Here is a 12,946-nt window from a genome sequence, read left to right as displayed (position 1 = left end):
ACTAGTTGTTAGCATTGAAAATTTTTACACATTTTATGGCAAACATTGTCCTGAGTTGTTGAACTAGCGTAGGGGGAATCAAAGCTTCTCTTTGGCACAGACCTCCCCACCCATCAAAACAGATCAGCAATGTAAAACATCAAATAGAGTTTGCCACCTGAAAAGATAACCTTTCACTGAAGGACAATCTTCCCGTGCAAAAAAATGCTTTCTTAGTTTTAACTCTCACTCCCAGCTTCACTGCAGGAGCACCTCCCTCATTTTTACCATGTTCTATGTATTAACTGCACTGTCACTTTGCTTTTATTTATAATTATTACTACAGCTCAGCCTGTAGTTTGAATTTCATAGGCAGAAAAATAGGATCCTATACTGAAGTCCTGTATTCTGGAGCCAGAGGTTGGTAGGACATACATAAAAGTCCAAAACTATTTTCTGACACAAGATTACACTTGGAATTTTTGCCCCAATTTGCCTAGTATACTACTATGCATTTTGCAGAATTAGGGAACATTGTGGAAAACTGAATTAACTCTCAATCTCTAGGTGTGTTTAGGCTCCTCAGTGTCACCTGTGCCATCTTATTTGTATTTCAGATCACAGGGCATTTAATTTCACTCCATCTGTCTAACATAGCTGTAGAGTTGCTGGCTAGAATGTTCAGGGGTTAATTAGCTTTGCTGCTGTCACTTGTGAGTAATGTATAGTTGTCATATACACATAGTTTCCTGTGTCATCAGGAAAATAAGGACTTGGACTTCCCATTTAAAACCTGCCAATCCACCCCACCCCTACGGAAACCTCTGGAGTACAGTTTGATACTGGGATGAAGTGAGCCCAAGGACAGCATTTGTACAGTGACAGCTCACTCCCTTAGAAAATCCAGTATCCAAATTCCACAGCTTTGTTTTGTGGATACAAAAGATGGATAATACAGATGTAGTCCTGAAGTACTTTACATATTTTTGCAAGCTGAGCCACAAAGATGTCACGATACTCAGCTAAAGCTCTGCTCTATGTAAACTCCAGAAACTGGAAGGGACCAACTTAAGTAATTATCCATCATTCTTCTGAAAATTGCTACAGTACTGTGGCATCACAAAATCCAGATCTAAGGGTTATCTGACAGCACCAGGTAAAACAGATTTTAAATCTTCACATGATTTAAAATGTTTGTAGTTACTCAGTGAATTGCAGCAAAGGCAACCCAACGTGTTTCATTAGACTACTTCATATTTTTGTAAGCTTATTTTATTGCTTTGCAATAAATGCAGAAATACAAACCATCTCAATAAATGTACATCAGTAACTACCTAGAAATGATACAAGTATGTACACAAAACCCCATTATTTCACTTCAGTGTTGATACCATAGTTCATGTAGAGCAGGATGCAAACAGCACCTACATAGTATAAGGCATAACTCTCAGGACATTTCATCTTGTTCTTTATAGCAAAGGCTTCCAATACACCAGTTCTTTGTAACACTCGTATTTGACAATCCTGCTTAATTAGTGCAGCCTCAGAACCAAAAAGTGCATTTCTTCATTTTATACATTCTCACACAGATTGTGGACTGTTCCAGAAATAGCTCTCCCACTTTCCTTTTTGGAAGTATTGAATATCTGTGTTTTCTGTCAATTAAAATTGTAAGGTAAAAAATACTGTTTTTCCCAAGTTCTGTATGTCACATGCAATTAAGAAAACAAAACTCCTAAGTGGCAACTCCAGAAACTGTTGTCTTTTGACCTGGGAAGATAAGCAGTTCTGTGAAAGCTCTGAACCAATCCACTGCTGGTTTCTTAAAACACTTTGGAACATTTCAGGTTACGAAGTTTGCAGATCCAAGCAGCTTTGGAAAAGCCGTATAACACAGATATTTACATCCTGTATTAGATTTTTGTGTTGTAATTAATCTGGCATCTCAAATGGTTTTTTCTCTTTCATCGGAGATCTTACTTTAAAAGGAAAGTAAAAAAAAGGAATATGATTACTCGAGTTGTAGAAAACACAATTCTGAGTTATTTCACAAGCAAAATGAAGTAAAAAATGCCTAGGATGAAAAAGTCAACTCTTCCCTTCACCTATAAGGCAGCACTTCTAAAAATAATTTCTTTGTGTTCTGAGCTACTGCAATTCCTGCCACATTTGTTTCTAAGCCACAACATCCTGCAGCACTAGGGTTCTTCAGAGTCTCTATTCCACTCGATCTTGCTTTGGGAGATTAAAATACTACGTCCCCTCTTCTGTCCCCTCTCCCTTAGGGCAGGAATGAGCAGCAGCACAGTCTCATTTGTAACAGCATCATAACTCCCATGGCAACAATCTCAGCTGAGCAGGGCTCTGCAGTGCAGCAGCTGAGAGCTGAACACACGCTGCTCCATCCATGGAGTGCAGCTCCCACAGGAAACCAGCAAAGAGTGAAGGAAGGAAAAGGTCAGGGAGCTAGAGTGCCTTGCTCTATGTGCACGTGCCTGACTCCCTGACCTCCTGCTGCTGTGAGGTAACACAACAGCACAGACTTCTCTTCCAGGCGTTTCCTATACTCCCCCATGCCATGCAAATCATACTTGTGCAACAGTGCAGCTACAGCTTCATCAGAATGATATGACAACCTTACAAAAAGCCCAAACCTACATGTGGATAAAAATGTCAAAGGAGGATGTTAGTTACCTTCATCAGGATAAAATGATGTATCAGTTTCACTTTCACTAGTGACAGTATCCATATCTTCACAAGTTTTGGCACCTGGGTTCTCTTTTTCCACCTCACATAGATACACATCAATGGGTCCTTTTGTGCTCTTCACATGTACTTCTATGTGATCCTGTAAAACAGCAACTTGCATATAATCCAAAGAACAGACCTTACACATTCTTTATCTATTTTTGCACATATTTTAAAGACAATAGATTAAGCACAGAACAAATACAGAAATTACCGAATTATTTAAAATTGTGTTACTACTTCCACATAAATTATGACTATTACATACATCTGTAGAACAATTATTATGCAGAATTAAGCTAACAACATTTCTGATGAATGTGCACTTAAGTATTTGTTTAGTCTTTCTACTGACCTTCAGATATATGACCAAGACTTACTATATGCTTAGGAAGAGTAACATAATTTAAAAACTTGACAAAACAGCGCCATAAATCAGAAAACGAACGGGCATGTAGCTTAAACGACATGGTAAAGCAACTAATCCCTACTGCTTCTACTGCTTTCCTTCAGCAAACATCACATTGTAAGACAGAGCAAATAAATCTTAATGAAAAATGGAGAAAATATTCTGGTTTAATGTACAACTTTTTAAATTCTGCCTTTTTATTGCTTCAGGAGGCATTTGGAATTTTATCTTTTCCTCTCCACTGCACGAGAGAGAGCTCCTTTGACCAGGGAAACTACTGGAGATCTTTTGGTTCTACGATTCATCTCCTTCTCTTAAGAGATTCCCAACTTTCTGTCCACACAGCAAGGCAACTTTGATGACTACACAATTGGGAAGATTATCAAAAATGCTCATGCAAAAAAGAAAATGGAATTAACCTTCTGTTTGTTATCTTAGGCTGCCTTCCAGGATTTGCCCTCTTAGAGCACTACCAACAGGGTTCCCATTACACAGGTCCCACTGTGCAGCTGCAGCACTGCTGGGTGCAGGGGGCAAGGGTCTGGCTCCTCTGTGAGAACACAGCCTCATGGGGTGAGGACAGCCCCACTCCATGAAAAATCCCTCTAGATATGATCTACCAGAGTGATAAAATGTTTTTGTTTTTTTTTTCCCAAGCATACAGTACATTGCAAAACCAGGTAACTACAGCTCATATACATTTATGGCTTAATAATTTAGGCAAAAAATAAAATACACCAAGTAAGTTTCTAAGACTATTATCCCTGCAGCACTGTTCAGTGGAACACAAGAACAATGAGCAACCACTATTTGACAAAAAAACTGGAAGTCAATTACTGACTGCTGCTGCAAAAAATCAAACTTGAGAAGTTTGGTTCCTTTAGAAGAAATGTATAAAACTTACGTCTTTAGGAACTGGTATTTCCAATTTGGTTTCCTCTGGAGCTTTGATTGCGATCACAATCTGTTCCTGAAATGCCTGAATGCTCCGGATATCTTGGTATGTCACATAAGCTAGTGTGTACATTGGTTAAGGAATCTGTACAGCAATCTGCTAACAGGCAGAATCAAAGAGTGTGATGTCAAGATATACTGGGGCAGAATACCAACCTCAGAAAATTGATCAACAATTCAGTAGAGGTTAATATTGGCTTTGTAAAATGAAGTATCAGCTAATGGTAGAAAAACACTTTTCTGTATTTCCAGGAAGGAAAAAAAGCTTTTAAAAATATACTCAGTGTTATACAAAAACCCAAACAGTTTTCACAGATGTCATAAGTCCATGAAGCAGAGGCAATACTGTTCTTCAGAAACTACATTCTATTTTGATTAGCACGAAAATAATTCCCTGAGACACTATAAACCTATTTTCTTAACCAGTATGGTGTAAAGAAAATGTGCACATTTCATTTGCACACACACCTTAACATCCTGCCAAACAAGCGAGCTAAATAATATTTTATTGGAACCCAAAGCCAAAATTCAATCTTTATGCCATATATGAAATAAAACCCATCTAAAAGTCAGAACTGGCCTGGAATCTCTTTCAGGAGAGAACAGTATTAGGACACAACCAACATACGATTATACCCCCTTGGCAACAGGCCACTGGGACTCCATTCTGCGTCCTCTTTGTCATCTCACTGAGCAGCTGGAGCTCACTGGGAGGTCAAGACCTGCCCTGAGACCACTCAAATGGAGAGAACGGGGTGATGGTCAGGGTACCAACACTATTGCCCCCCCCTTCATTCTTCTGCAGTAGAAAGACCACACAAGCAGCACTCCTCTGAGGACAGGCTAGACTGTCCATGATACTGCAAAGCAAAGTACACGACTGGCATTCTCAAATACAAAATAATCAAGAAGTTTGCTATTATAGAACTCATTATCAAGCAGTACTGCATACCTGTGGTATCAGCCTACACTTCTTACTCACAGATATGTGAGTATGTGCAACCAAAACCATGTGTTAAAATAATGCAAGAGTTGAAAGGATATTTTGCATTTTCTTTGTCATCTATTAGTTCAAATATCTGATGAGCACAATTCTTGATTAATTCATCAAGAGCTTCTTCCATGGATGATAAGTCAGAAAGTTCATCTCTAAGGTTTTGCTGCTCTGGTGCTCTTCCAACAACTTGTTCAAGATTGTTACCTCTAGAAGAATAGGAAAGTTGTCCAGTATGTTTGTATAAATAAAAGTCTGGTTGTTAAACAGCAAGTATACGAACAGAACACAGTAAGGAACTCCTTTATTCTGCTGAAATATGCTTCAGTGTACTTCTGCACTTGATACTTGTTAACATGTTAGGTAATTCACACAGCATAAGAATACAGAAAGTAAAACATTATCTATGAGAAGTAACTTAATATGGTTAAGGACACTCTAAAAGTTATACACATTATTCAACTTTGTTGGGATTTACTGTTTCACAAACTAGAAGTTTCAAAGCCAACTTACATCCACTGGATAAGATTCTTAGATCTTTTCCGGATCAAGTGGATTCCATCCAACACATTGGTGATGTCATACACTCTTCGTTTTCGTACTCCAAGTGTTCTTGCTACTTCATTTAAATCAAGGACACCGTCTGGAGCTTTCTTGAGAAGAGCCATAAACCTTCGTGTCAAAAGCACCAAGGATGCATCAAATCGAGGCCTTTTGACATCCATAGTTTCTGTAAAGTGTTGGTAGAACATTTAGGGTAAGCTATTTTGTAAGCATGAAGTATTCCTTTAAAAAGTGATAGCAATGAAGTATAAATGAAGATAAAAGTCTGGAAGCGCTGCAGTTTTTAATGCTGAAATTGCAATGGTATGAAGCCTATTAACTACACACACCTTTGTTTGTTTGCAATGACTTTATGCAAATAGCAAGCATGCATTTTTGTGCTTTCAACATTCCTGACTCCACACTGCTAGCGTGGATATTAATAACTGTGTAACTGAGTTCTACAGGACGTGAGATCATATCACTGAACAAATCCCAATGAAATCTTTGGTTAGCTATAGATAGTGCTGGGGTGCTGCCAGGGAAACACAGCTCTATCTCTGCTCCACGACACTATTAAGAGTATTTTTTCACACCTTTTTGGTCCAGACCTCTCATGTAATCATTAGCCATGGTTCAGGAGACAGCTTGGCTTCAGAACTGCTTCAGGCTGGACATGACCAATCTGTCCTGGAACTGAAGAACTTAGTAGACAAACTATGTTTGCACCATTTGGTCTCAGGGCAAAAGAACTGGTCATTCCATTGTTTGATTTACTAATGCAACAAACATCTACAGCTACCTGTGCTATGTGTAACCATTACCAACATATCTGCAGAAACAGGAGAAGTCACTGATGAATAATTTAAGAATGTTAATTATGCATGCAAAAAGCACAAAAAAGCACCTACTTTTGAGACACAAAATAGTCAGGATATGCACACATTCATTTGATGCCAATCAGTAAGACTGTCAAATTCTGCTGTTACTTGTCTTTTCTCCAATAAAGCAAACCAGGTATTTCACCTGATCAGCCTGTGTCCCTGAGCAATATTCCAGTCTAATGCTTCAAGAAAAGATGCGTGTGTAAACAAAGTTCCCTGGACAACATTCTACTTCAGCCATCAGTATTTTTCCCAAGATGAATGAGATATGCACTTTTACTCATAATCTATCACACCCATTCCATGGCTGCAAGTTTGTGCACTCCTTAACACAAAGTGACAGGTTCAACTACTCAGTTTTGGACTGTGCTCCTGTGAAATGTGTGAAACAATCCACCTGGTGAGAAAATAAACATAGAAAGTCCCAACACCTAGAAATTCACTGAAGTTTATTTCCACATTTATTAACACCAGTTGAAACCGAACATTTGCCAATATGTTGTTCCAGTTTTCTCCAACTCACATTTCCTGTGCTTAATTTTCTATACAGCAGTGGGAAGGTATACTTGCAACAGATCTGAAGAGGACAAATTATCAAGAATGTATTGCTTCACATCTGTTATTTCAGTCAGTGTTCAGCATTCTTCCCGCTCTGCTGATATTAAATACAATTTTTTATTTGTTTACAGCATGTACTCACATTGTAGAAAGGCATGAAATACTTGCAAGATTAAATTTCACATATGACACATAGCAACTTACTTTTCACAAGCTGTGTGTCCTTGTACACATTCAGATCGACCATTGGTGCCTGGGAAAATAAAAAGGGAAAAAAAAGGAACCTGTCATAAAACTGTCAAAAAAAAAAAGTCAAAAAACATATAGAGGGGAGCTTCTTCATAAGAAATACTCAAATCTACTTTAGATGTTACAGCCATCACAGTTCTGACAATTCAACAGCTATTACTGTGAAGAAGTGTCTCCCGGCGGGGGGGGTTTCCTCACCCAGGATTTAGGTGGTTTAAAGTCCTTGGCCCTCTAAAAGCCCTGAGTTGTGTTGGTATAAAAAAGCAGAGTCCTCAAGGCCTGTTTTCAGGTTTCTCGTGTTGTTTATTATTTGATATCTCAGAATTTTCTCTGCTCCCAGCCGAGGTCCGGACAGCAGCTGGGACACGAGGCGACTCCCTGCCCCAGGGGATGTCCCCTAACATTTATACAGATAACTACGTATTGGTTATTTACTATTTTGTGCCAATGCCCAGTGTCCATACTAAAAGTGACATTTCTACTTTGCTCCAATCCACTCTAACTACTTTGTGCCATCACCACCCCAAAAGATGGAGGACGAGGAAGCAGGAGAAGTACATGAGGTACCACCCAAATTCCACCATCTTGTCCCCATTTACTTCTATTCTATAAACTCTAAAACTACTGAATTCTGTATCGTCTACTGTACTAAACTACTATTTTCACATCCTGGTGGTTTTGTAATTCCTTTAGCAGTGTTGGAAGCTTTTCCCATGGATTAAAATCAAACCCGATGTTTTCCTGGGCTCTGTGCCAAGGTCTCCGAGCCCCCAGGACCAGCTCCACACCCCCCTGTCCAGGGCTCAAACTCCCTTCCTCGGGTCCCAGGCCATCCAAGGGAATGTCCCGGACTCCAACAGTGTCTGCTAGATAGAAGGAACACATGCTCTTTACTTCTTGCCAGAATTTTCAGCCCTTATTCTCAGCACAACTCACTCTGTTTTCAAAAATAGGAAACAGCATGGAACTTGCTGATGCTCAGGGAAGCTGCAACCTCTCTTGCTTCTTTTATTGCAATTCATGGCCATTTCCTGTCTGCCACCCATCATATCAAACTGTGAAATATCTGGCCACCTTTTAAAGTTCTTAACTTGCTTGCACACATGGAATGAAATTTGCCAAGGGAAGTTTGGGTTAGATATTTGGAAACTGGTTCTTCTCCCAGAAGGTGGCTGGGCACTGTAACAGACTCCCCAAGGAAATGGTCACAGCAACAAGCCTGCCACAGTTCAAGAAGCTCTTGGACAATGTTCTCAGGAACATGGTGTGATCCTTGATATTGTCCTGTGCTGAGACAGAAGTTGGACTTGATGATCCTCACGGATCCTTTCCAACCCAGGATATGCTATGATTTTACTGAAGGGCTGCTGTGGCTTAACAAGTTCTCTCAGGAGTTTATTAACAGCCTTCTTGTACTAGTGGGCCTAAATCAGGAACAGCATTCCAAGGGTAATCTAATACATGCCAAGTAAGGAAAAAGAACCACTTCCCTCAATTTACTGCTCTCCTGCTAAGACAGCCTCCTATACCTCAATGTCAGGGCACAGTGCAGGTGCACATTTAGCCCACTGTCCATGAGGACCACCAGGTCCTTTCAACAGGTGGTCCCTCAGCCTGTACCACTGCAGGATAAGGCATGGCTTTAGCACTTGATTTTCAACTTCTTGGGTTTATGAGGTGTTAGATGACCCCTTCCTCCAGCCCATAAACCTCACATCCTCCACCTCTTAACAGGACAGCCCCCAGAACATACCCTGCCAGGCACCCACCAAAGCTGCTCTATCCCTCCCCTCCACAAGTGGTCAGGGGAGAGATGTAACAATAAGTTTGTGAGCTGAGCTAAGGACCAGAATAGATCATTCCCTGAATAGTCATGGGCAAAACAGACTCAACTTGGGAATATCAATTAAATTTATTACCAATAAAATCAGAGCAGAATAATGAGAAATAAAATATATTTAAAGAAAACACCTTCCCCACACCCTTCCTGCCTTCCCAAGCTCTACATCCTCCAAACCAGCAGTGCAGGGAGACAGGAATGGGGGTTATGCCAGCTCAATCAAATCTTCCTGCTGCAGATCAGGGAGGAGAGTCCTTCCTCTACTTCCATGTGGGGTTCCATCTCACAGAAGAAAGCCCCCCATGAACATGTCAAATATGATCCATCCCACAGCAATAGTTCACCAACTGCTTCAACCTGCATCACTCTTCCTCAGGGCGCAGTCCTCCAGGCACAGCCTGCTCCGGCCTGGGTCAAGGGTCACAAGTCCCACCAGAAAACCTGCTCCAGCATGGGCTCCAGTCTCCATGGGCTCCAGGTCCCTGCAAGGAGCCTGCTCCAGCATGGGCTTCCCTCAAGTTCACAGCCTCCTTTCAGGCATCCACCTGCTCCAGCCTGTCTCTCCTCCAGGGGCTGCAGGTAGATCTCTGCATCCCCGTGGTCATCCATGGGCTGCAGCTGCTTCGCCATGGTCTACACCACAGGCTGCAGGGAGTCTCTGCTCTGGCACCTGCAGCACCTTCTCCTCTTTCTCCACTCACCTCACTCCACTCTTCCTCTCACATATTCTCACTCCACTCTTCTCTGGCTGCAATTATAACTGTATAATAACTTTTTTCCCCTTCTTTAATATGTTATCACAGAGGCACTACTTCTATCTCTGATTAACACTGCCTTGGCCAATGACAGATCCATCCCAGAGCTGCCTGGTATTAGCTCTGCAGGGCATGGGGTAAACTTCTGGCAGCTTCTCACAGAAACCAACCTGCAGCCCCCCACCTGCTATCAAAACCTGACCATAAAAAGCCAATACAGGGTATAAAAGCCCAGGGTCTCCTTTGTTTGGGGTCCCTGCTTCAGCTGTTGTACCAAGATTACGTTATTTTAAGGATCCAAATGTCTGAGACTCTGCAATGGGAACTTGGGGTCAGTCTGGGGAGGGGACTTTGCCTGACTGTGAGTGTGGGGAAGGAGCTGCAAAGGGGCCTCAGTCCCAGCTCAGGTGGTGTGAGAGTGGCTGACAAGAGTGGTTCTTGAATGGTCAGACAGGGAAACTTCTTTAATATTGTAGCCTTTGATATTCCTTGCTAGTTTCAACACTATAACTTTGGCTTTCCAAGCATCGTATCTGCATGTCCAGGCACTCCTTATCCTTGTTCTTTAGTCTGTCCTGCATATGTTCTTTTTGCCACAAGTGCCACGATGAAATGTGTTTCTCCTTACTGATCTCCATCTCTTCTGCTCCTCCAGCTTCTAAAGCTGCCTTCCCAAAAATCTCAACTACCTCTTGGAAGAATAAGCTGGAGCCTTGAGGGCTGAGTAAGCTGGAATACCAGTTCTGCACTTTGCTACTAGCCTTCCTTACCAGTAAGCTCAGGGTATTGAATATCCCACTGTCAAGAAAACTTCCCAGTCTGACCATTCATGAGACTCTCTGGCAGTCACACTCCCAATGGCAGAGGCTGTCACTGCTGGGACCAAAGCCCCTTCATGATGGACAGCCTCAGTGAGCTATTGGGAGGCCCACCTGACTCTCTACACACCACACTCAGGCACGAGGTTTCCCACTGCAGAGTCTCAGATATCTCTCCATAAACAATTTACTCATGGTGCACCAACACAGAAACAGCCCAAGCTGGTACCTACAAAGAGGGACGCACAATAAAGAAACCTTTAAGTTTTATACCCTCATAGTCTACCCAGGTAAATCTTGCCCTTCCTCCTGAGTCCTCTGCTTCTTCTGTGTCCCCTATATGTTTCTCTTCACACCTTGGCAGTTTATCCTTTTTTTACCTTTTCTTTATCCAAAGGTATGGCAGTTCATGGCTTCTGCTGTGTCCCTCAGTATCCACTCACCTGGTCATTGCCACCATCTTCCTGCCCTTTGTTATCCCAAGGGATACCCAAGTTCATGGCTTCTTGTCTAGGGATCCCACTCATCTGCTGCCTGCAAACCGAGCTACTTGCCCCAGATGTAATTCACATCCACTATTCCATGGCCATCACAGGCAAGGCTGTTAATGATTACCACATCTTTGACCCCCCTGTTTATAAGAAGCTGATTCAGGAAAGTATCACCCATTGTAAACGCATGTAAATATCTAATAAAAAAGCTGTGCCAAACACCAGCTGCTTCTTAGAATCACCACTTCTAGCACCCACCTAAAAACTTAAAAAACTCTTTCATGGCTTAAAGAAAATACTACCAAGTAACCTTTTGCTCAACTGACAAGATTAACTTAAAATATATATATATAAAGAAGCTTCAAAAAATTAAAAGCATGGATCATCAAGGCTAACTAAAAAAATGTAACCTTTTTTTAAAAGGTTTTACAAAATAGGCTTTTTTTTGCTGGCTACTTAATAGAATTGCTAAAAGTAATGGCGGCAGCCGCAGGTAAGATGCTCAGAGATGTTAAGAGGAGAAAACACATTGTAGTTCTCTTTTCTCATACTCAGCTACAACATATTTAGCTCTGTTGAGAGGCTATAGGTAACACAGGCAAGAAAAACCATCCCTTCGCATTCTTGCCCCTTTCCCAGGAAGGCCGCCCCAACGCCACGAGGGAGGGAAGCACCCCAAGGCTCCTTTCGGGCCCCACGCTGCCTGGCCCGCCGCTCCTTTCCCGCCCAGAGACGCAGGACGTGCTTTCGGCCGCCTGCTCACAGGCTCCCGCGGCATGAGCGCAGCTGCGGCGCCGTCCCGCCCTCTCCCCGTGCGCAGGCAGCGCCTCCCCGTGCCGCCGCCATCTACCTCACTCACACGCAGCGAGTCCGGCTGCAGCGGCTTCAGGCGCTCCCACTTGTCGGATCTGGCCATGTCCGCCCGGCCCCTCCTCCTGGCCCCGGCCGGCCCCGAGGCGAGGCGCTGGAGGAGGGCGGGCGCACAGACGCCCTCACGCCGAGGCTCCGAGCCGCCGTCGGGCGCGGGGCGCCGCGGGGCCGCTCCCGCCCTCGCCGCCGCCCGTCATGGCCGCCGCTCCCGCGCGCGCCTGCGGGGCCGCCGGGGCGGGAACGAGCGGGACCCGCGCACGCGCCCTCCCCTCTCCCGCCGGGGCGCGCGCGGCGCCGCCGCCGTCTCCCTGTTACCCATCGGCCCCCGCGGCGCCTTCCCGCCGCGCCGGGCTTCTCCCGGCTTCTCCCGGCCCCCGGGAATGGCCCCGCCTCGCCGAGCGCCGGCGGGAATGAGCCGGAGCCTGTCCTTTGCTCCCGTCCCAGCAGCCTGCCAGACTGGTGGCGGAATCGGTCTGCTCGTCCTCGTCCTCGCCTATCCGACAGCGGGAGCGCACCGAGCGCTGCAGCGGCCGGCGTGGGCTAAGGGGAGGAATCACAGAATATGCTAAATTGGAAGGGACGCACATGGATCGTCGAGTCCAGCTCCTGGCTCTGCACAGGACACCTCGAGAGTCACACCATGTGCCTCAGAATGTTGGCCAAGTGCTTCTTAAGCTCTGCCAGGCTGGTGCTGTGACCACTGCCCTGGGGAGCCTGTTCCAGTGGCCGGCCACCCTCTGGGTGAAGAACCATTTTCTGATGTCCAATATAAACCTCCCCTGACACAACTTCAGGCCATTCCCTCGGGTCATGTCCCGGGTCACCAAAGAGAAGCGTCTGCCCTTCCTCTTCCC

General features: G+C 43.9%; 1 protein-coding gene across 3 annotated transcripts; it reads right to left on the bottom strand.

Annotated features, from left to right (window-relative positions):
* Positions 1-888: 888 nt before the first annotated feature.
* E2F6 (E2F transcription factor 6) lies at positions 889-12,373 on the bottom strand. Of its 3 annotated transcripts, none has more exons than XM_066314791.1 (7): positions 12,073-12,373; positions 7,274-7,322; positions 5,598-5,814; positions 5,135-5,293; positions 4,041-4,155; positions 2,674-2,827; positions 889-1,954 (listed from the first exon to the last, which is right to left on the bottom strand). In XM_066314791.1, exons 1-7 carry the CDS (start codon positions 12,136-12,138, stop codon positions 1,944-1,946), a joined length of 771 nt encoding a protein of 256 aa, XP_066170888.1. In that variant the 5' UTR covers positions 12,139-12,373; the 3' UTR covers positions 889-1,943. The 3 variants fall into 3 exon arrangements, with proteins under 3 accessions (XP_066170888.1, XP_066170886.1, XP_066170887.1); XM_066314789.1 differs by having other exon boundaries at positions 889-1,958; positions 12,073-12,371; XM_066314790.1 differs by having other exon boundaries at positions 889-1,958; positions 12,082-12,371.
* Between the last annotated feature and the right edge of the window lie 573 nt (positions 12,374-12,946).

This window comes from Sylvia atricapilla, chromosome 3, assembly GCF_009819655.1.
Source record: "Sylvia atricapilla isolate bSylAtr1 chromosome 3, bSylAtr1.pri, whole genome shotgun sequence".
Lineage (NCBI taxonomy): Eukaryota > Metazoa > Chordata > Aves > Passeriformes > Sylviidae > Sylvia > Sylvia atricapilla.
This window is presented reverse-complemented; position numbering and strand designations above follow the sequence as displayed.

Coding starts and splice junctions, on each gene's coding strand:
- E2F6 (XM_066314789.1), bottom strand. CDS start 12,138: ATGGCCAGATCCGACAAGTGGGAGCGCCTGAAGCCGCTGCAGCCGGAC. Junction 5,815..7,273: donor GGACACACAGCTTGTGAAAA/GTAAGTTGCTAT, acceptor AACACTTTACAG/AAACTATGGATGTCAAAAGG. Junction 1,959..2,673: donor ATCATTTTATCCTGATGAAG/GTAACTAACATC, acceptor TTCCTTTTAAAG/TAAGATCTCCGATGAAAGAG.